We start from the raw sequence: 25,419 nt of genomic DNA, 5'->3' as shown, positions 1-25,419 counted from the left end.
TATTTGAAAATCATATGGCTTTCAATGTTTGTATCTATTGCAATTGAATAAAGTTTCCCTAATCATAAACCATACTTTGTCAAGAATATAAGTATTCTACAGGAAAATGCATGAATGTGAAACACAGAAACATAATAAATGATGATAAAAATTAGTTGAATGCCAATGTTCTTAGATAAAAGTAAGATAATCATTTAACTTCGTCCAAATTGTCCACGTGTTATTTCAAATCATTTAAGCATGTCACTAATAAAGTTTTCTTCATCTTTTACATCAGCATTAATGGGGTGTTTCATTAAGGGAATAGCAAACATTTGAGAGCTTCACCTCGAGAGCTTAGATCCAAAGGAATTGCTGTATTTGTCCTATTAGAATAGAAATAATTCATGGGGGCTTCAAATTATACTGATTTTACCACAGGTTTGCCCTTTATGACATTATTTTACCCCTCGCTATCACTTGTGGTAAAATATTTAGCATAAAGGGCCAACCCGTGGTAAAATCAGTATAATTAAAGCCCCATGAATCATTTCTTAACTATAGGTACATGTATACAACATTCAGATGACCTGTCATGTTTATAAAAGCCAAACACATCACTGTTAAAAGTATTTAATGAAATAAGTATGAATTATACCTTTAATAGAACTGATAGCTGCACTTGAACAAAACAATGAATATCTATATCAGTGCATATTGTATATGTAACATATAAGGGTCTAATGTTCACATAGCATACACAATGTAGATACAAAATGATTGAAATAACATAAACATTTAATGTTCTTCACAATTCTACTTTGTAGCACTAGGAGAAACATCAACAAACATAAATATCAGGAATTAATGTCATAATCAGTTTTTTTTTCATTCAATAATTATGTACTATTTTTCGGGTTTCTACTCTATATTAGATATTATATAATAGTACAAATTACATTAAAAAGTCACTAAAATAAATATTGTTTCTTCATTGTCTATTTAACTCATAATCTATTGTTAGCAGGTAATTTTCTTTTCTTATGACATTTTCTACCTCTAACTATACCACATTGGAATTTTTTATTAAATAACTGATATTTATTTTCTACTGCTTTCTGACCGTCTTCACATTCCCATTTTGAATAAAATAAATATTCCATAGGAATAAACATTCCAATTTAAAAGTATAGGACACACATCTCACTGACGTCAGAGGAATCCCTCAATCTGATCCTACTTAAATCTCAACTTTGAAATCCAAAATGCAAACATAAAATACAGAAACACAATTTATAGATTTTTTAATTGAGTATAGATCAGTTCAGTGTTATATAAAAAGATGTGGATTAACCAATCTCACAAACTGATGGACAATTGAAGAAAAAAACGGACAACCATATAGACATGAATAAGATTTCCATATTATCTTATCGCTTGTGGTCATATGATACAAATAATAAGGTATGATAAAAGGCCTCTCTTTTGGTATTTGATAGCAAAATCATAAAGTATAGGTACATTGTTTTATAAATGTTTTACAATACATTCTTCAGATATTCAAGACATTACTGTCAGTAATACTGTATAAGATATTTTCTAGTATGTTTGCTTTATGTCTTAAAACTTCTTGCATCTAATGAAAACCTGCAAAATCTGATGTAATTACTTATTTTACTTCACTATATTGTAAAATAACCATCTTTGGAAAATATGTGCGATATTTGTGAAGAAAACCACATAATACTTGACATTTCACCACTTTTGTGATCAGTCTAGAAAAATTGTGGTTTGATACTAAATTTCTTGAAAATATTTTTTTGTTGATATTGAAATTTGGTAAGAAAAAATAAAAACAACATCATTTAAAAAAAAAATCTTGTTCCTGTTTGAAATAGATAAGCAATATTCTTTTCTTTTATTTAAGACAAGAACCCCCTCATGAAAATGGTCTGTGCCTACATACTTTTTAAAGGAATGAAGACTCTTACTATGTTTCTAAAATTTCTGAAGACAAATAATAGTTGTTATCATACCTCCTTTACACTTTTAGCTTACAATTCTAAAGTATTATAAATAATATTGCATAAAATAACATACTTATCAGATGTTCTGACATCTATTTGTACCTTCTATCACTGTTCCATGTCATTTAAATACCAACACTAAAATTAAATTTTACAGGTCACATACAAAGGAAAAAATATACTTACTTATTGCAATTGACAATCATAAGAAACTTAACAAGCTAAGTGGACGGATAGACAATTTTACGTAAAATTTCTTTTTAACTAATTGTGATACTTTGCTGCAAAAAAAACCCCATAGAACCACAAACTTTAGTACACTGAACCAAGTCCCCAAAACATTGATATATACTTGGTTACATCTCCTGTCATTATTGAGACTATCTATAGCTTTCATAAAGTATTGAAAAATGCTTCCTATCAATATCTTCTGAATTTTAATTTTATTCATAGCTTTGCTTAATAATAAACATTGAGAATTATATATAAATTATCCATATATTGATCATGTGACTGACTTTTGCAACAGTAGGCAGATCCCAAAAATTTTATAAATCGAAATTTATTTACCTGACCACATTTTGACACTGTCAAAAAGAAGCCAATTTATTGTCAAAGTGTAAGTGTAAAATAGTGGATTAAAATTGACAATTTAGTTATGTTACAAATTGAAAACAATGTAACAAATGTAAGTGATACAGGATAACTTTCATATGGGATTGTTTTACTTGGATTAATGCTGAACTGAACTTAGTATATCATAGAATGCAAATGTTGAAATTGAAACATGAATAATTTAACATGTAAAATATGCAAAACATTCAAAGTCCATGAGCCATGACTTAATGTTGCAATTCCAAATAACCTCATTAGAAATGAAGAATATCAATGCTAATACAACTGCATACCAAATATCATTGACTTATGCTTAGAGGTTTACTTTAAACTGACATATATTTTTCATATCTGGGCCTTTTAAAACAAACTATACAGTAAGGTTTTTTTTTCCTCATTGTTCAAGGTTGTATCGTACGGTTGCCTATAATTGCTTACATCCACTTCATTTGAACTTTGGTGGATAGTTGTCTCATTGGCAATCATACCACACCTCCTTATTTTCATACCAATCACAAACTATAACATGAAAACTAAGTAAAAGTTTCAATTTCAATAGACAATAACTGACGGGATAGGACCAAATAATATCCATGGAAATGAGATGTGCCAATGCTATTACAACTACATACTAAATATCATAGATCTATCACTATAGGTTCCCTTTAAACTGTCCTAATTATAAAACTTCCAACATGTAAATGAAGCAAAAATTTCAAAGTCAATAGGCCATGACTGTAGGGGAGGGGCAAAATTATCATTGGATTTGAAATGTGCCAATGCTAATACAACTGTATACCAAACATCATTTACCTACCACTAGTGGTTGCCATAAAACTGACCTGATCACAAACTAATACATTGTTGACGACATCACTGCCAGAAACAGCACACCTTAGTCCTGATTTTTTTCGACTTCTTCGAGGCAAGACAAAAATCTATAATCTGTCTGAACTAACTGCACTTAACAGATCTCTCCAACAGACTTCACATCAAACCATCACAAGACATAATAATAAAAAACATTTATGAGGCTTTCGTATAATTTGAATGTTAAAATACTAAGTACAAACATATTGTTCACAACATCTGCTTGGATAATAAATTTCAGTTTGCATAACGACCCTATAATCCAAGATTTTATACAGCAAAATGATGCATCTTTCTTTATTGTGCTTTCTATAAAATCATTTTTACACAATTTAAATATTTTAAATAATAAATATGACACTAATGTGCTAAATGCACAGTTATGATTTAATGTACATGTATTTGCTTTCAAATTATTGATTTAAGAGAACACTCCCTTCTGTTGTCTGCAGATATTGTCCTTCTAATAATGCCTGAACTGTTTCTAAGGGAATTGGTTCCCCATCACTGCCCTGTAATTGTACAGTACTACCGTCCTGATTCTGGATAATTATGATGCCCTCTGGTGTCTGATAAATGTTTGATGCTGTGATGACATTATTTAAAGAAACATCTTCAGTATTTAACTGATCGTTTACTAACTGAATCATTTCAGTTGACTCCATGTGATTTGTTTCTATTAATGTTTCTCCTATAGTCTGTTCTCCAGAATCAGGGTTTTCTAAACCACCAGAAGAATTTATTATGGTATTCTCTAAAGTAACATTAGAATTGCCTAAAGTCGTTGGTTCTAAAGAATCATTTGGTTCAACATCGTTATAATTTGTAATAACCAACATATTGCCTTCATTGCTTTCAGTAACTTCAGGTTTAATCTGTAAAGAGTCTGAATCCATGTCTGTTTCTCCTATGTTATTTATGTTATTTTCCCCAATGATGACTCCAGCTTTTGACACCACAGATGACAATAAACTAGTTGCTACAGAATTAGAGATAATTTCAGTCTGTTTTGGTACCTGGTTATGACTTAATAAGGATGTATTGTACACAGAACTTATCTTTCCTACAGAATTAAATCCAGTAGAATTATTCACTGGAACTATTGTGATTCCTGAGGAGATATTAGATTGTACCACTGTGCTAGGTTTGGATGTTGAAGTCTGTGAAGGTCTTTTCTGAGGTAATGATTTACTATTTAACAAAACACTCTTTGTAGGTGAAACTTGATTACTGACAAATTGACTTTGTTTACTGACAGAAGGTAGTGTTGATGTGTGTGATGATATAACATTAGACTGTGAAGACTGCACACATTCTAAAACTGCAGCCGAACAATTGGATTGATTTTTATTCATGACTATTAATGGATTAGAACTTGTTTGTGAAGTTTGTGCATTATTTACTAGAACTATTTTAGGAGATGTAGAATTAGTTGTTTGTGGTGTTCCCATTAACACAATGTTTCCTTGAGTAGACACTACAACATTACTCTTTTTATCATTAGGTAAAATAGATTTAAATCTTTTGGTGGGAGATTCTGTGGATGGACCCATCATCACTTCTATTGTATGTGGTCTTTTATGCCTAACAGTGTTAAACTGCTTTACAGTTTCAATTTTCTCTGTATTGTTCAGATCATTCTCCACAAATGTAGACTGAAGAACAGCCGTATTCACTTCATATGTTCCTGTTTCAAATCCAATAGCTTCTGTTAATCTACTATTTGACATCTGAAATAAAAATGTTTGTACATTCATTTATGCACTCAAAAATAACATTATCATGATTATTAAAAATCAAATTTCATCTTTACATTACAATCTTTAATCCTTTGGTTATATCCAAATGCAAATGATGATAAATAATCTCTGAATTTTTGGTATTTTATTGAAAAAATATTCCATTTAGTCTTTGGGTCAGTTGACCAGATAACAACAAAAACTTCCTGAACAACAAGTCCATTGTTTCTTTTTAATGTATGATCATTTGCAGATCAGAAACAGGTGCATCTCAAAAATATTAGAACTCACTGTTCACCTAAAGGAAACCCTGAGTAGTCATTTGATCAAAAATAAAGTAGGAACATGTAACTCTTAATTTATGTAAACCAAAAATTTTTGATGTTCATATCAATAAGTTTAAGAGGAGCAACTAATAAATAAAACAAAAGTGTTACAGTAAACCTCACTGTACTGAAAAATTTCTCAAAATGAAAAAAACTTTATATATTTGTTTGACCTGAGATTAAGTGCAACTTAAACTTCTAAATCTATGTTAACTTGAAAAAAAACACATATTTAAAGTATGACCTATACACTTTAGTGGATTGGTAAATCTTTAAATCTGTGAGAAATTACAATGTGGTGATCCTTTTGCTACAGATGTTTTAAATTTTAAAAAACTTACTGTAATATAATTATTTTTTGTTTTATTTCTTATATGTTTTTCATTTAGAAAATAAGTCATCTGCAAAAACTGTTATAGTCTTCATCTAAAGCATTGGGCTCACTTTGAAATATAGGCTGCAATATTATTTTTGCTTATCAACTGGTACCATGAAAATAAAAATGAAGGAAGTCTGGGAACAAGGAGAGAACCAGAGTCCTTCAGCAGGGAAACTGACAATCCTATTCAATTGAGACCGTCCACATGTGGTTGGAACTCATGTGATTGTCGACAGGCTAGTGAACACTGTAGATTTACTATTTAGACCACTCGGCCACCAAGGCCTCCTTCTTTCAATGAACTTGTGCCTGCGATAAATGACGTCTCCAGGTGAAATAAAATATCTCAAATGAGTGAACCAGGTAATCACATGATCAAAATTGTACAGGTCAGCACATTAAATTGACCAGAAAAACAGCATATTTTTGCCTCAAATGACCTTAACACAGATACATTTAAACTAATCTTATGTTTTATTTTAGTTTTCCAAGGACCAATATAGAATCTAAAACACTTATGAAAAAAAATGGGTACGGAAGATTGCTTTTTAATTTATTTTCGAGGCACAGCTGTGTACTGAAATATTCCATTGATGTTCTTTTTAACTTTCATCTCTTTATACCTAAATCAGCTCTTTTTATATCAATGGTAACCGACAACATATCTTGCATTGCAGCAGCAAATATGGACATGTTTATAAATCATTAGAGCTTCTAACAAAATGTTATGCTTACTGTTAGCTCAGGCAAATTTTACTTTTTCCTTTTGTCATTAAGTGGGAGAGGACAATAATATGGTGAAACTAATAGTTACTATTTTGTTTTTATAACAGGAATTGTAAGTGCAGTCTACTAAAAAAATTATACAAGCATTGGTATTCAGTATGTTTTTAAAGTTAAATAGATAAAAATTTCAATGGACAAGGCTGCCTACTATGGACTAGTCGAAAAAGCAAAATCTAAGCAAGATGTTGTGCATGGCATTGAGGAAGATAACAGTTTTGATTACCTTAATTCTATTATCTAAACTTTCATCTGACTTGCCGTCTGAAAGTTTTAAGCAGGTTTTAAATAAATCGTTCACTTTTTCTGTCAGCAATTCAAATTCCTGATATACACTTTGTATGTTTGGTTTATTGGTATTGGTGGATTCTACCTTCATCATGAGAAATTCCCACAATGTTACAACTTTGGCTAGTCTTGGTAGAACAATGTCCATTAAATCCTCTGTGTCATATTGTTTAATAAACTGTAAGAAAAACAATAACATGCAAATTAATGATTCACTCAGAATAATAAACTATCAAAAATCTACATATTATAAAAACTCAATTTGCAAGAAGAACTTTATTATTCTAATTGCAGTCAAAGTCCTTCAAGGTTTAATTTTCAGTCCTCAATGGTGGGTCAGTGTTAAGATTATCAGGTATATACCACCCTATCAAAGTCCAGTTACATAATGTGAAATTAAAATTTATTTGTAACAATCTACTTCCCCACAAAACTCTATTGCATTTTTAAAGAGTCTAAAGGCCAACTTTAGTACACTTTGTTGAATATTTCGTATGATGCACTATCAATGTAACAGTTTACGTCAGAACATCAAATTTATTTCAAAAGTCTGAAGTTAAATATCGTTTTAATGTCAATCATTGATATGATGCTCAAATTATTACCATGTCATGGTTGCCTTTTGTTGCTAAGTCTTACAGGATTGAATTTGAAATAAGAAAAAAAAAAGTCTGGCTGGCTAGTTTTAATGTCTTTCAGGTGTCTTATCAGGTTTATAGATCTATAAATAACCAGATTCAATGTCAATAGGGAATTCCCCATATTTCTTGACCAAACAACAGCTGCATGGGGAATGGACCCCCCTTTTTTTGTGTTGTAATTTTTTGTAATACTGTGGATTCATTTATTTTTGTGGGTATCAATTTTCGTGGATAGAGAAAAACAGACATTTCCTGGGATACGTAAATTCGTGGATAGCTGTTTCAAAAAAAAAAATGTTTCAGATACGATAATTCGTGGAAATCTGTTTGAATAATAAAAAATAAAAGATCGAAATTTATTGAAAATGTTTTGAATTGTCAAAACCTTGCTTGGACATTCTAGGTTAAAATGTTCATTTAAAACTTCAATTGCAAGCGTGGACAACAGCAACTAATTATTAGTTTGTTTAACAATTTATAATTTCTTGCCAAATTTTTCTTAGCCTTTGATGTACAACTGATTGAAAGTTATTTTCCTAATTACAACATAATAAGCAGTCATTAGAAAAATATTAAAGTAAGAAACACGCTTACGATGTTTGCCAAAGCCCATAAAAAGCATGCTGCAATAATTACTCATCGTGCCTTTTTGTAATATAAACTCTGGGGAACATGTAAAAGGCTATTTTTTCTAGATTTTAAGTTTCATGTCGGAAATAATAATTTCATTTAATTTTTGATGAACGATTTTAAACTTAAAAGTTTTATTTGTAAAATGTATGATTTGTATCGATGATTGTCTTAAAGGATTATAATAAATGGGTTAAAAGTGTACATCACAACGTGTTCATGTACAAGTAAATTGTTATTTTAATCAAATATCGTTTTCAGAATAAAAGAGTGAAAATTAATGTTCCTGTCAACAAAAAAATATTATCTAAGGGCAATGTCCCGTACTTAATCTTATTGATTTTTAATCACCTTTAGACCAAATTATGACACGGTAATTAACAAATTGCAGTTATTTCCCATGAACTATTTTAATCAATTTAACAACGTAAATTGTCACTTTTATTCTACAGATTTCATTATTTATTTAATCAAAATACTTTTATAATTTATTTCAAGAACACGTTTTATGTTACCATGTCTATCGCAAATCAACACTATACTGGAACTGCACAACATAATTGAACATAAACACATTTCTCGGGATTATTCTTCATTGAATTTTAAAATTCGTGGTTTGCTGTGTCCCACGAAACCCACGAAAATTGGTTTACCATGAATAAAAATGAATCCACAGTATATATTCTTTAATATCTTAGCTTATTTTCACTTGTTTAAAGTGATTTTGCTCTAAAACATACAGCATTACAATAACAGTAGTTTACATATGATGCCCCTCTATTCTTATTTTCCACAAGACAGGAAAGATTAAAAATCTAAGTATCGTAATCTACACACTTCCTGCACATTTTAAGCACCATACCTTCATTATATCATACAAATTATAATGTGTAATAACTACCTTTTCCTTTCTGTTGTGGGGTTGTATAATGTATGTACAATCACTAAGCTATCCAGAAATTACAAAGTTTCAATCCTTAGAAGCTTTAACTTCGTCAAGTCCATCACTGATGACAGAAGTTGCTGTCAAACGAATGCGCTGTATAACTCCAAATGCAAGGAATGAATCATGAAGTCTGATATAAAGTTTGAAAGTTGTTAACAGCAGCCAAACTTTAAAAAAATAAAAAATATTGGAAATCTTTTGAACTTTTCAGACTTCATTAATTCCTTGCATTTGAAGTGTTTGACGTCAACCACATATTCAAATATACTGTCTACCTGTCAACTGTTGACCTCAGTGTTTTGCATTTGCGCCAAATTTTTTTTCCATTTGCGCCAATTTTTTTCTTTATTTGCGCCCAAATTACAGGTAAACACAAGTGATGAGACATATAAGTTGTATAGAATTTATTGATATAATAACAAAAATACCCCTTCCTTCTGCCATCTGCTCACCACAGGGAGGTGGAAGAGGGATTTCGAGCAGGATAAGTTTATAGCAAAAGTTTCTAAAACTGTATCACACTTAAAATAGCACTTTTTTAAATAAAATAGTAAGTTTGACGTCAAAAGCACATTTGCATATTTACAAGTTTTTCCTAGCTGAGTATTGTTATGCAAAACTTCTGGTGAACTGCGACCTTGTGATATCTTCTCTACTATACATCTGATACTTTTTACTAAAAAATTCTTTTTTTCCTTTTCATTTTTTCTTACGGGTGCTGCCATGTCGAGAGATCTGATTTCTACATAAGTTGATGCCTGGATTTTCTTTATGATATCCATATAAAATGTAAATGTTCGGGTAACAGAAGTGTTTAAATCAATGAGTGTAACATGTATGTATATACATGTACATATACTCATGGAACACCACTTATGCCTGCTACGTTCGGTTTAACTAAGTAACGATAACTATTAAAATGTATCAGATCTTACCTGTTCAAATTAAATTAGCGCAAAAGAAAATAAAATGCTTCGCCGAGCACAGCTGGATAAGACAGCAGAGGTCCAACCCTGAACAGTTGGGGCAAAAATGGACACAATATTCAAGCTTGATACAGGTCTGAATTTGGATTGTAATTAAATATTTGACACATTATAGGTTTTTGACACAGAATAAATGTATTCAAAGAACTTGAAATTGGTTATATGATTTGAATTTATATTCAATTGAAGATTTCTTGCTTTTGTGCAACACACTGTGCTGTTGCGCAATACTTAGTAAATCTGTTTTCAGACTATATACAAAGAATTAGCAAAATAAATTGTGACACCAAATTTTTCTTTAGAAAATTGACAAATTCTTAAATCTTGAGGAAAAAAAGACTTTTTTTCCTTTTGTGGTATTGAACCTTTTGATTAAATTTCATAGAGATCCATACACTTAAACTAAAGTTATTGTTTCCGGAAACCAAATGTCTTCGAACAATGACGTGGTAGCAATATACGACCCCAAATTTTGTTTGCGGTCGTATAAAAAGTAATAATTGGCGCAAATGAAAACAAGAGTGCACACGCTTGAATGTCTCGCCTGTTTTGCTAACCATTAATTTTATGTTGAAAGTCTTAAAGATAAAGGTTTTATTACAAGTATCACATAAACTTAACATTTTTAAAGATCCATGACAATGAGGTCAAGGTCAGATAAAAACTGCCACACAGACAGGTACACCTTACAATTATTCAATACACAAAATATAGTTGACCCATTGCTTATGGTAATTGAAAAATAGACCACAACACAAAAACTTAATGTTGACCAATGAACCATGGAAATGAGGTCAAGGTCAGATGACACCCGCTTGACAGACACGTACACCTTACAAATCATTCCATACACCAAATATAGTTGACCTATTGCTTATAGTACTTGAAAAACAGATTTAAACACAAAAACTTAACATTGAGCAATGAGCCATTAAAATGAGGTCAAGGTCAGATGACACTAGCTAGACAGACATGTTCACCTTACAATCATTTCATACACCAAATATAGTTGACCTATTGCTTACAGTACTTGAAAAACAGACCAAAACACCAAAAATAAACAATGACTAATGAACCATGAGGTCAAGATCAGATGAAACCTGCCAGTCTGACATGTACCCCTTACAATCATTCTATACACCACATATAGTTGACCTGCTGCTTGTAGTATCTGCGAAACGGACCTAATCATGTAACTTTAACATTGATCACTGATTCATGAATTGAGGTCTAGGTCAGGTTAACCCTGTCTGATGGACATGTAGATGTTGCAAGGAACCCATATACCAAATATAGTTATCCTATTACTCATAATAAGTGAGAAATTAACATGACAGAAAAACTATTTTTTTTTCAAGCAGTCGCTGAACCATGAAAATGAGGTCAAGGACAACGGGCATATGACAGACGGAAACTTCGTAGCATAAGGTATCTGCATGCAAGGTGTGAAGCATCCAGGTCTTCTACCTTCTGAAATATAAAGCTTTATACAAATAGTTTACGCTGCCGCCGGATAGTAATACCTGTGTCTCGCATTTTGATATTTTCAAAATTGGCGCAAATGTCATACGCCCGTTGACCTGTAAACCCATATAATCTCAATAACTAACCTATTGGATTGTCTACCTGTTGACTGTCAAACTGGTTATATAACCTAATGAAATATTTACTAGGCTTTATTTTATATACTCCAGTTAAGCCTCAGTTTTTGCCATTAAAACTTTGTTATAGATATTCCAAATGATTTCAGCTGTTTACAATTTCTACTATATACAAGTGAAGCAGAAACTGCCGACCCTTCTAAAGCATCTGAGTTCATGTTTTTTGTAGGGTTAGTGCGTCTGAATCTTTTTTTTCTGTGCAGTGCTTTGTGTACCGTTCACATTTTTTCTTTTGCAACGGCTTTGGCTTCTTTTGTTAGACTCCTGGTTTTTGATTGCCCTTGGAATCTTCTTCATAAAAAGATTCTTAAGGATAAACACCTTTATTATTTCATACCTCTCTAAGTTTATGTCTTTTCCGAGCTGGAGTTTGTTCATACATAGGTGGTCTCCCTCTCTGACCTTTCTTTCTTGGTCGTCCAGGTGTAGGATACCAAACAGACGCACCTGGAATGGAGTCTTGAGTATTGCTATCTTCTGATATACTGCCTGTATATGCCATACCATTTGCTGTGGGCCTACTTAAATTACTGGAATCTGCAATAAAGTTCATTATTTATGCATTATATAATTCATTACATTCAAAATGTAATATAAATACTAGCAACTCCCTAGATCCTGAATCCCTCTCCTAGTATCATACCTGTCAACTGACCCGGATCCTGCGGGTGTGACCCGAGATTTTCACAATTCTGAGGGGTCACCCAGAACACCCGCCAGGTGACCAAATAACCCAGGAATTCGGAAAATAACCCGTTTTCACCCGGATTCCTAAGCCTTCAGACTGATTAGATATAAACTGATTTCTTTAAAATACCTGCAAATTCGTAGTCCTTCCTGGACAAGAAGTTCAACTAGCTGTGTAAACTCAGCTCAAGTGACCCATTTCAGTGCATGGCTTCACTTGACAGCTTTGGTGTCAAACACACTGTTAATTAACACCAATTAACTTAGCTTTAGGTCGTACATAATTTGTGTATTTCAAAGTTGTTTTAAAAACAATTTGAGTTACTTCCCCTTTTTTGTCAATTCACAATATACTCCTTAAACTTATGTTTTTTTTGTAAAAAGATTAAATCTAAAATGAATTGAATGCAAAAACATATCAGAATAATACTTTTACTTATTGTTCTACCTTTGAACAATTAAAAAATAAAAATTTTGAAAATTACTTTTTTCATCTATACCTACCTCCTTTAATTGTTTAACTTTATTTTATCATACTCTAATATCAACCTCTACTGTTGAACAGGAATAAAGGCAATGTAACACAATTCTATCAATGTCCTCCAAGTGCAATGAAATAATAAAATGTACAATTTTAAATTACTTAACCATGTGGACATGTTTTGGAAGCTTTGATATAAAATATAAGAAAACTAACTGTCCCCTAAATACTGAAATTCAGCTAAAAAAACTTAGTACGCATTATGACCTGAGATTTCATTGTCATAGGTTGACAGGTATGTAGTATATATCATTATGCAAAACTAAAATCATCAGTAACAGTGGCAACCATCTTTCATACACCAAGCCATATTGTTGCAAGGTTTATTCCAGCTCCACTCTGAGAATATAATTAGGTCATTTAAAAACAATAATCATTTGGCTTTATAATTATAGTCACTGACCATATTATGTTGATGTGTTTCTGTAGAGTTTTGTCTATAAAAAAAGACATGCTCATGGAATATTTCCAATGTCCACTTCAAATTTTAAAAAGTTTATTTAAAAAAAAAAATTTCATTCAGAACAGTAAGAGTCTGCATAGCCTTGCATTCTATTCTATCTCATAAATGGAAAATTCCAAAAACATCGTTCTTGTCAGTCTTTGGCATTCTTCAAAGTTTTCACCAAAATATGAATAAAATGCTCCGCTGGGCGCAGCTTGATACGACCGCAGAGGTCGAACCCTGAACAGTTGGGGCAAGTATGGACACAACATTCAAGCTTGATACAGCACTGAATTTGGATTGTGATTAAATATTTGACACAGCATAGGTTTCTGACACAGAATGAATGTGGTCTAAGAACTTAAAATTTCTTAATTTACCTATTCAAACCATATCATTATTATTTGCTTTTATATATAAATCAGAAATAACCAATTTAAAATGGAAAATTTTAAAGAAAAAAAAAGGAAACTAGAGGCTCTAAAGAGCCTGTGTCGCTCACCTTGGTCTATGTGCATATTAAATAAAGGACACAGATGGATTCATGACAAAATTGTGTTTGTAGATCTTACTTTACTGAACATTCTTGCTCCTTACTATTATCTCTATCTATAATGAACTTGGCCCAGTAGTTACAGTGGAAAATATTTTGTAAAAATTTACAAAAATTTATGAAAATTGTAAAAAATTGACTATAAAGGGCAATAACTCCTTAAGGGGTCAATTGACAATTTTGGTCATGTTGACTTATTTGTAGATCTTACTTTGCTGTACATTATTGCTGTTTACAGTTTACCTCTATCTATAATAATATTCAAGATAATAACCAAAAGCTGCAAAATTTTCTTAAAATTACCAATTCAAGGGCAGCAACCCAACGTGTTGCCTGATTGGTCTGAAAATTTCAGGGCAGATAGATCTTGACCTAATGAACAATTTTATCTAGTCAGATTTGCTATCAATGCTTTGGTTTCAGAGATATTAGCCAAAAACTGCATTTTACCCTATGTACTGTATTTAGCCATGTCGGCCATCTTGGTTTGCGGGCGGGGTCAGCGGACACATTTTTTAAACTAGATACCCTAATGATGATTGTGGACAAGTTTGGTTAAATTTGTCTTAGTAGTTTCAGAGGAGAAGATTTTTGTAAAAGATTACAAAAATTTACGAAAAATGGTTAAAAATTGACTATAAAGAGCAATAACTCCTTAAGGGGTCAACTGACCATTTTGGTCAAGTTGACTTATTTGTAGATCTTACTTTGCTGAACATTATTGCTGTGTACAGTTTATCTCTATCTATAATAATATTCAAGATAATAACCAAAAACGGCAAAATTTCCTTAAAATTACCAATTCAAGGGCAGCAACCCAACAACGGGTTGTCCGATTCATCTGAAAATTTCAGCGCAGATAGATCTTGACCTGATAAACAATTTTACCCCATGTCAGATTTGCTCTAAATGCTTTGGTATCAGAGATATAAGCCAAAATCTACATTTTACCCCTATGTTCTATTTTTAGCCATGGCGGCCATCTTGGTTGGTTGGCCAGGTCACCGGACACATTTTTTAAACTAGATACCCCAATGATGATTGTGGCCAAGTTTGGTCAAATTTGGCCCAGTAGTTTCAGAGGAGAAGATTTTTGTAAAAGTTTACGGACGACGGACGACGGACGCAAAGTGATGAGAAAAGCTCACTTGACCTTTTAGGTCAGGTGAGCTAAAAAGGAAAAAAAAATCCCTCCGCCAAATTTTTTGAACCTCTTTATGATTCATCACCCCCAAACTCAATCCCAGCCTTCCCTTTGTGGTAAGGTACCTTGCAGTACAATTTCAGAGAGATCCATACACTTGAACACAAGTTATTGTCTGGTAGCTAGAAAAATGCTTGTTTTTAGGCCCCTTTTTGGCCCCAAATTCCTAAACGTTTAGGGCAATTACCCCAAAACTCAAACCCAGCTTTCCCTTTGTGGTATGGAACCTTGTAGTACAATTTCATAAAGATCCATACACTTACACACAAGTTATTGTCCTGAAACTAGAAAAATTCTTGTTATTGCCCCTTTTTTGCCCCTAATTCCGAAAATTTTGAGGCAATTACCCCCAAAATCAATCCCAGCCTTCCCTTTGTGGTATGGTACCTTGCAGTACAATTTCAGAGAGATCCATACACTTGAACACAAGTTATTGTCTGGAAACAAGAAAAATGCTTATTTTGGCCCCCTTTTTGGCCCCTTATTCCTAAACGTTTTTGGCAATTACCCCCAAACTCAATTCCAGCTTTCCCTTTGTGATATGGAACCTTGTAGTACAATTTCAGAAAGATTAATACACTTACACACAAGTTATTGTCATGAAACTAGAAAAAATGCTTGTTTTTTGCCCCTAATTCCTAAAATTTTGAGGCAATTACCCCCAAAATCAATCCCAGCATTCCCTTTGTGATATGGAACCTTGTGGTACAATGTCAGAGAGATCCATACACTAACACACAAGTTATGTCTGGAAGTTACAAAAATGCTTATTTTTGGCCCCTAATTCCTTAACTGTTGGTACCATAACCCCCAAAATCAATCCCAACCTTCCTTTTGTGGTATTGAACCTTATGGTAAAATTTCATAGAGATCCATTCACTTAAACTATAGTTAGAGTGCGAAAACCAATGTGTCTTTGGACGATGACGACGACGCCAACGTCATACCAATATACGACCGCAAAATTTTGTTTGCGGTCGTTTAAAATTGGTAAAAAATCATCATTAAAGTAAAGGGCAATAGCTCCTTTAAAGAGTTGACTGACAATTTCAGTCATGTTGACAACCATCAAAACTTGGTTAGGTGCAGCGACTAAACTTAACTTTTTTCTCCAAGGGACAGCTGGTCCCCCAATTTTTTTTCAGGGGCCAAGTTTAAATTTTAGGGGTCCCAACCAGTTTTTAAACTAATAAGATAAAAATTAAGTGTACTGTACATACAAATTAATAAAGGTAAATCCTACATGTATGTATATGTATTTTTTTTATTCTTTCCAAACATGTACTTATAGTACTCAAACTTCCGATATAGATTTTTATACATCATTTAAATTACAAAATACATGTACAGCAGGTAAATTATTTTTAATTTTTTAAATTAACTATGTTAAAAAAATGCTACCACATTCCAAGTTTCATCTGAACCTTATTTATTACAGCAAAATCCAATTACTATTTATTTCTTTTTTTTTTTTAAGGAGGGTCGTCAATAAAAGAAAATTGATTTGCCATTGAACATACTCCAAGATTATTTCCCTTCAGGACTTCACGTTGACATTTTGACAATATGGCTTTTTCTGTGAATCAATAAATCCTATTTCAAAAGCAAGCAACTCTCTGTTAGTATTGATCTTAAAATAATATTCCACACATGCGACTAATCAACACAAGAGTGCACACGCTGAAATGTCTTGTCTGCTTTACTTATGGTTGAATTTATGTTGAAATATGAATATGTAATATGAAAGTTTGACTACATGGCCATGTATCACATTAACTTAACATTATCAATGTTGTATGAAAATGAGGTCATATTCAGATGAACCATGCCAGACAGACATGTACACCTTACAATCATTCTATACACCAAATATAGTGGTCCTATCGCTTATAGTACCTGAGAAACAGATCAAACCACAAAATCTTAACATTGACCATTTAACCATGAAAATTGGGGTTTAGTTGACAGTTCAAGTTCTTCAAAAAATTTACAAAAAATCTGCCAATTATAGAAGATACATTGAAGCACAGTGGATGCAAAAACTAAATACAATTAGGCCAAGGAACTAAATCTATAACATCTTAATGATTGTGAAAGTAAAATGTCTACCATGTAGTTAAGAACATGAAGATGGATAATAAACTGAAGAAGGCCAGCAGGCATGGGGTAATGCAAATTTGTAATTGTAATGCATGGTAATGCATTACCTTTTTCCAAGTAATTGCATGAAATGTGTAATGCAGCAATTTTTGCATTACATGTAATTGTAATTTAATGCATTACTTTAGCAAAAAGTTGTGTAATTTCAAGCATTACATTGCATTACATGGCATTACTTTTTTCACATACTATATATCTTTAACAGATTGTTGGAGATTTAACTAAAGCAGAATGTAAGATTTCTTGATTAACTAAGAACATAATCATTTGAATATTTATTTTCTAATCAATATTTATTTTTCACACTTTGCATAAATCAATAAAGGGAATTTGGGGATTAAGCATTGCCCCAGGTAGAACTTGAAAAAAATTGGTATAAATACTAGAATGACCAAATTACAATTCTAAATAAACAAGCATTCGTAGAGTATTGCATGGCAATACATAGTCCCCTACCAGTTAAAAATTAATTGTACTTGAACAAAATGCTAACTTGATCTATAACTTGTCATGGTGTAAACTATATGACAAATATCAAGTCGATATCTTCAAGCATGACGAAAAAAAGTGCGGAAAACTGATAAAATAAGTGAATTTTCTAAGTCCAAGGACCATAACTCTGCAAAAAGTCATCAAACCGAAACAAAATTCAAACTTGGTCTGTAATTTGTCATGATAAAACTATATACCAATTATCAAATCAATATCTTCAAGCATGACGAAAAAAAGTGTGGAAAACTGAATATTTGAGTGAATTTTCCAAGTCCAAGGACCATAACTCTGCACAAAATTATCAGACCGGAACAAAATTCGAACTTGATCTGTAATTTGTCATGATAAAACAATATACCAAATATCAAATCAATATCTTCAAGCATGAAGAAAAAAAGAGTGGAAAACTGATTTGCCGGACTGACAGACAGACGGACAGACAGACAGACAGACAGACGGACGGAGTGCAAACCTAAAGTCCCCTTCGACTATGGGGTAGGGGACTAATAACACAACAGATATCAGATTGAGTTCTTTTTTTTAATTTCATACATTTTCCTGCATAAAAAGATTGATATTTGAAAAGCATTACTGTAAAAGTGTTCCATTGTTCTCAAAAGATCGTGATTAAAGAACAGATAATTGAACATTGTCATAAAACACTAATTAGTTTGTTTTACAATCAATCATTTCACTATTTTGACATTTTGGTCATAAATTAAGCTCTATGTTTTCTTTATAATTAGGAAAGAAATTCTCAGTAAATATTTTGATTGAAATTAAAAAAAATACAAATGTATATTTATAAAAGTAAAGTTAACATTAAGTTAAAATAAGTATTAAACTTTATCTCTGTCATTTCTTTTTAGTGAAAACACAGGGATGTTTACTTTGAAACATAGAATGCACATGAAGGATGAAACCTTCGAAACCCTTATGACATGTATGATGTTAAAATGTAATAGTCGTATTGAATAGACTTTTTATATGTATGCTTAAATTCAATACATGGAACAGTTACTGCATATGATAGAATCTTTTGTGACTTCATGTTGTTTAAAAAATGTTTGATTTTCTTTTCACTTGATAATAAAATTTACAAATGAAATGTGTAATTCAATGCATTACTTTGCAAATGTAATTGTAATTTAATGCATTACTTTGATAAATGCATGTAATTGTAATTGTAATTTAATGCATGGTTTTGTCAAAGTAATTGTAATATAATGCATTACATTGCAATGTAATTCGCCCCATACCTGAAGGCCAGTGGCCGAAACGTCTTACAAAATGGTTTATCTACTACAATTACATGAAAATTAGGTCAAGGTAATATGAACCCAGCCAGACAGACATGAACACCTTACAATCATTCTATACACCAAATCTAGTTGACCTACTGCTTATAGTATCTGATAACTAGAGGCTCTCAAGAGCCTGTGTCGCTCACCTGACTCTACTTTGGTTTTAGAAATCATGTAAAGATAGATAAAAATCATAACAGATACCAAAATAATGATTGAGGCCAAATTTTGATTAATATTGGTCCCGTTATTTAATAAAATATCCTGGTGGCCATCTTGAACAGTAAATCGGCAACAAAGTAGCAACACTTGGTCAGCACTTCATAAGGAACATTCATGCCATGTTTGGTTTCATTCCATTCAGTGGTACTCTAAAAGAAGACATTTGTATGTATTTCCAATAGGGTCCTATGTAAAACTAAGCCCCCCCCCCCCCTAGCGGCCATCTTGGATGATGGATCGACTGCAAAGTAACAACACTTGGTCTGCAACTCATAAGGAACATTCATGCCATGTTTGGTTCAATTCCATTCAGTGGTTCTCTAAAAGAAGACAATTGTATGTATTTCCCATAGGGTCCTATGTTAAACTAAGTCCCCCGCTGGCGGCCATCTTGGATGATGGATCGGCTGCAAAGTAACAACACTTGGTCAACATCTCATAAGGAACATTCATGCCATGTTTGGTTCCATTCCATTTATTGGTTCTCTAAAAGAAGACATTTTTATGTATTTCCCAAAGGGTCCTATATAAAACTAAGTCCCCCGCTGGCGGCCATCTTGGATGATGGATCGGCTACAAAGTAACAACACTTGGTCAGCATCTCATAAGGAAGATTCATGCCATGTTTGGTTTCATTCCATTCAGTGGTTCTCTAAAAGAAGACATTTGTATGTATTTCCCATAGGTCCTTTGTTAAACTAAGTCCCCTGCTGTCGGCCATCTTGGATGATGGACCTACTGCAAAGTAACAACACTTGGTCAGCACCTCATAAGGAACATTCATGCCATGTTTGTTTCATTCCATTCAGTGGTTCTCTAAAAGAAGACATTTGTATGTATTTCCCATAGGGTCCTATGTTAAACTAAGTCCCCCGCTGGCTGCCATCTTGGATGATGGATCGGCTACAAAGTAACAACACTTGGTCAGCACCTCATAAGGAACATTCATGCCATGTTTGGTTTCATTCCATTCAGTGGTACTCTAAAAGAAGACTTTTGTATGTATTTCCCATAGGGTCCTATGTTAAACTAAGTTCCCAGATGGCAGCCATCTTGGATGATGGATCGGCTACAAAGTAACAACACATGGTCAGCACCTCATAAGGAACATTCATGCCATGTTTGGTTTTATTCCATTCAGTGGTTCTCTAAAAGAAGTCATTTGTATGCATTTCCCATAGGGTCCTATGTTAAACTAAGTCCCCCGCTGGGGGCCATCTTGGATGATGGATCGGCTACAAAGTAACAACACTTGGTGAGCACCTCATAAGGAACATTCATGCCATGTTTGGTTTCATTCCATTCAGTGGTTCTCTAAAAGAAGTCATTTGTATGCATTTCCCATAGGGTCCTATGTTAAACTAAGTCCCCCGCTGGCGGCCATCTTGGATGATGGATCGGCTACAAAGTAACAACACTTGGTCAGCACCTCATAAGGAACATTCATGCCATGTTTGGTTTCATTCCATTCAGTGGTTCTCTAGAAGAAGTTCAAAATGTAAAAAGTTAACGCTGACGACGGACGACGCCGGACGACGGACGCCAAGTGATGAGAAAAGCTCACTTGGCCCTTCGGGCCAGGTGAGCTAAAAATATAAGCAAGACAAAACCAAGATAACTTATCACTGAACAGTGAACCATGAAAATGAGGTTAAGGTCACATGAAACCTGCCAGACAGTCATGAACACCATACAATAATTCCATATATCAAATATAATTGACCTTTTGCTTATACATGTAGTATCTGAGAAATAGACCAAACCACAAAAACTAAATTGTACAATGAACCATAAAAATGAGGTCAAGGTCAAATGAAACCTGCCAGTGGGACATGTACACCATACAATCATTTCATACGTACATTGTAAGTAAATAAGTAAGTAAGTAAGTAAATTCTATTTTGAGTTGGACATGATAAGTACAAATTAACATAGTAAACATAAGCTCTGTAGAGTTCTTAACCGACTTGATATTTAAAAAACAAGTAACAAATTATAATTATGAATTCATAAACCAAATATAGTGGCCCTGTTGCTTATAGTATCTGAGAAAAAGACCAAACCACAAAAACTAAACAGTCCAATGAACCATGAAATTGAGGTCAAGGTCAGATGAAACCTGTCAGTCAGACATGGTCACCTTACAATCATTCCATACACCAAATATAGTTAACCTGTATCTGAGATACAGACTTGACCGAAAACTTGAAACTGATCCATGAAATGAGGTCGAGGTCAGGTGAACCCTACCTGACCGACATGTAGACATTGCAAGTAACCCATATAGCAAATATAGTTATCCTATAACTCATAATAAGTGAGTATTTCACTTAACAAAAAAATGTAATTTTTTCCAAGCAGTCACTGAACCATGAAAATGAGGTCAAGGACAATGGACATATGACAACGGAAACTTAGTAACATGAGGTATATGCATACATGGTATGAAGCATCCAAGTCTTCTAGCTTCTGAAATATATAAAGCTTTATACAAATAGTTTACGCCGTTGATGCCAGATTGTAATCCCTGTGTCTCGCATACTGCGACAAAAAAAGGCGCAGGCGAGACATAAAATGAAACAAAGATTACCAAGATTTCCATTACCAACCTACATACATTGTATATCTATAAATGAGAGATGGAAACAACCACATATCACACGGCCAAATATTAATAAAATACGATATTGGAGTGCCTCTCAAATGTTGTCAGACAATCAAAATTATGGATTCTAATGAAACATACATGTACTGTAATTATTATATAATAAATATGAATTTTTATCATTTACCATTGAAAGGTTTACATGTATAGAACTCAAATGGACTATAATATTACTTTAACCTTTAAAGCTTCTTTTTATACTAATCCTTGGATACGCAGACATTCATGTATATCATGTTTGTTTGTTTTTACATCTTTACTTATTATTGCATACATCGAACATGTACATAAAACATTTCTCAGTTTTTACTTACATGATTAAGTTAATTAACCATTAAATATGTTAAAATACCTGATTCTTCTTGAGGTAAATCATCAACATTTCCATGTGATGGATTTAAGCGATAATGCCTCCCAAGGCCTCCTCTCCCTATGTAAGATTTATGGCATGTGTTACACTTCCAATTCTTTGGCTTCATTTGACCTAAATTACAAGAGTGAAAATCATAAATAATGCACTTAATATTATCATCTGTTACCACATGTCAAAATTTGAACAGGATTTGTTGAAAGGTTCTCATATTATTCCATGAAAATGACTGAAATGCCATTTTCCTATCAATCCAGGACCATAACTCACGTACAGCAAAAGTTAATTCGAAAATCCTGGATATTGAACTTGACCTGGTTTTTGTCATCAGTAACAACATATACATGTATGTATTAAAATTTGAAAAGCATTGGTTGAACTGTAAATAAGTTCTGAGTTATTGCTCAGAAACAACTGGAGTCGCCAGCATGGCTGAATACCTGTTGGTCCACCTGTCTGCCATACTACCCCAAATCAATAACCAGAATTTCCATCAGAGAACCAGTTATAAATTGCTCCATCTATTAATATTTTTTGAAAAAGGTTTAACAAGTCATACACATGCTTTTATTGATTAATCATTAATAATGTGATCCCATCCTCTTTTAAAACTAGACTTGACACAGAGATTTTCTCGGCTTTTTGTATAAATGTACATTTTGTTAATCTACTGATCGAGATTTAAAAGAGGGTGGGTTCTAAAATAAATAATCTTAAAGTCAGGAACCTCTCGTCAGTAGTTGTGATCCATGTACATGTATGTCTAGCTTAATGTTTTTGTTATTTAGAGAATTTAGTGTTATTTATTAAATGGCAGATTTATCATTTAAAATAAAAGTCTCTCTTATCATGCTTATAGACTCAGGACAATACACAGCTCGACATATATAGTGCAGACACCTTTCTTTTGTTGAAGACTAAATATATTACCCTCTTGTTTATTTTTTTGGTTACTTACATGTATCTTCAACGTATAGGCTGGCAGTCTCATTATTAAAGTATACTGAAATGATGATGACATCTATGGACACATATATACTAACACATGAAAAATGTAATATTGACTGCATTTTCTTAGGGCTAACACAACATAAACTTGTAAAGAATTGAATAATTTATTACATATTTTTATCTTATTGTAAGCTATGATTTTTCAACATCCAGAAAATATAAGAAATGTACATCAAAAATGCAGTGTGTACATTTCATTGAACATGTTATAGGTAGATGCATAACAAAGGGAGATGTGGTGTAAATGCAGGTCTTCAACAGGTTGTCAGGATTCACACAATGATTAAAACCTCATCTTACATGTACATGTAAATTAGTCTTAACATTATAAATTATACAGTAATGACCAGTATGAAATACAGAATATAGTTTGTTTAAATGTAAATATCTTGTACCTGTATCAAACATAAAATCAGCTTCACTTTCCTTTTCTTCTTCTTTTTCATCTTCACTATATTTGAAGTCAGAATACCCACCATCTGAATCGTCATAGTCTTCATCCCAATCCACAACATGAATATGTTTATAATCTTTCATCATGTGTTTTGGTGGCTTTGAAACCCGACCAGATCGAGTACGAGGCCGGTGTTTTTTCCTAGCTTCCTTTTCCTCTCGTGTCAAATCAGGACCATCAACTCTTTCTTCTTCTTCCTTTATTCTCTTTTTGTATTGCCTTTTTTGTTGCTGGTTTAACTGTATGATCGTTTGCTGTCCCTGAGAATTCTGAGAGCCAGAAGCAGTTTTATGAAGTTCTGATGGATAAATGACCCGATATACTATTTTTGTATTAGTTTGTGGATTATAGAGAACACTTGAACCACCACCCTCTGATGCACTTTTTGCTACCTGCTGTTGTTGGACAACTTGCATTATCTGTTGCAACTGTTCAGTAGTTAACTGTTGTACAGGTGTATATTGATTACCTTGTTGTATAATGCGAATCGGATTTTGACTTGAACCTAACGGTGCCCCACTACCTTCATTTGCAGGAACAAGGGTAACAGTCAATCCACTACTTGTAGTTCCAATTACTGAACTAGTATGATTATCTGAACCAGAAGCAACAGACACACCAATATTTCCTGAATCATTGTTTCCAGGTTCATTGGTCTCAAGCTGGAACTGTGTTCCTTCAGCGTTAAAATTAACAGAATCACCACTTACAATATAAGTGGCATTTTCAAAAGCGAGTTCAGAATTATCACCACCCGTTATTGTTCCTTGAAATGTTTCATTTGCCACTGCTTCAACCAGTTCATTTGACACACTGTAAGCTATAGTATTTGTCGTTAGACCACCAGATGCCTCGTCCAAAGCAAGCTGAAGAAGGTCGTCGCCGTTGACTTCGTCATTTTGATCGATATTCTCATTTGAACTAATAATATTTTCCTGGTTATTAAGGTCTCCTGGCCCTACAAGAACAACACCATTCATTCCTGAGCCAGTGTCCGCCATGTTTGTTTTGCTCTCGCGGAATATTGTTTACAAAATTTTTACAAACCACTATAAATGTTATAGTATATGGGCAATACAGATATGGGATAGAATGTGGGAGCGTTATTTGAATGAATATTGCATAGTATCTGTGATTATTTTTTCCTGAAGAATTGCTTTTCTTGAGATGTTTCATTGGCGCGAATACATTGGTTTCCCTTTATCGGGAAAAATTATCGCCAGATGTCGTGCTAAATTAAGAGTATTTTTTTGCGGTAAATACAAAAGTGTGACCCTTTTTGAACCATTTTTGTGAATCGATATCACCAGGAATATACCAACAATACATAGTATATTATGTCCCAGACAGGAAAGGGAATCAGGGTTTTCGTATTAGGTTAGATTCTTTCTTAATGAAAGATATAAATACTGGTTCGGTTCAAGCGAAAGGTTAGTTTATT

The 25,419-nt window shown here is 32.9% G+C and overlaps 1 protein-coding gene across 1 annotated transcript; it reads right to left on the bottom strand.

Moving 5' to 3' along the window:
* Positions 1-599: 599 nt before the first annotated feature.
* LOC127698933 (zinc finger protein 839-like) lies at positions 600-25,187 on the bottom strand. Its single transcript, XM_052202684.1, has 5 exons — positions 23,920-25,187; positions 22,496-22,627; positions 12,208-12,407; positions 6,945-7,184; positions 600-5,221 (listed from the first exon to the last, which is right to left on the bottom strand). The coding sequence occupies exons 1-5, from the start codon at positions 24,977-24,979 to the stop codon at positions 3,905-3,907; spliced, it is 2,949 nt and encodes a 982-aa protein (XP_052058644.1). The 5' UTR covers positions 24,980-25,187; the 3' UTR covers positions 600-3,904.
* Between the last annotated feature and the right edge of the window lie 232 nt (positions 25,188-25,419).

Source organism: Mytilus californianus, unplaced genomic scaffold, assembly GCF_021869535.1.
Source record: "Mytilus californianus isolate M0D057914Y unplaced genomic scaffold, xbMytCali1.0.p SCAF_4, whole genome shotgun sequence".
In the NCBI taxonomy this organism is placed as follows: Eukaryota; Metazoa; Mollusca; class Bivalvia; order Mytilida; family Mytilidae; genus Mytilus; species Mytilus californianus.
The sequence above is the reverse complement of the archived record's forward strand: the minus strand, read 5'-3'. Positions and strand labels throughout refer to the sequence as shown.

What these genes read in the sequence shown, in the direction of transcription:
- LOC127698933 (XM_052202684.1), bottom strand. Translation starts at nt 24,979, where the DNA reads ATGGCGGACACTGGCTCAGGAATGAATGGTGTTGTTCTTGTAGGGCCA. An exon ending in TGATTTTATGTTTGATACAG is followed by an intron (nt 22,628 to 23,919) that starts GTACAAGATATT and finishes CTTGTAATTTAG; the next exon opens with GTCAAATGAAGCCAAAGAAT. An exon ending in TTTACCTCAAGAAGAATCAG is followed by an intron (nt 12,408 to 22,495) that starts GTATTTTAACAT and finishes ACTTTATTGCAG; the next exon opens with ATTCCAGTAATTTAAGTAGG.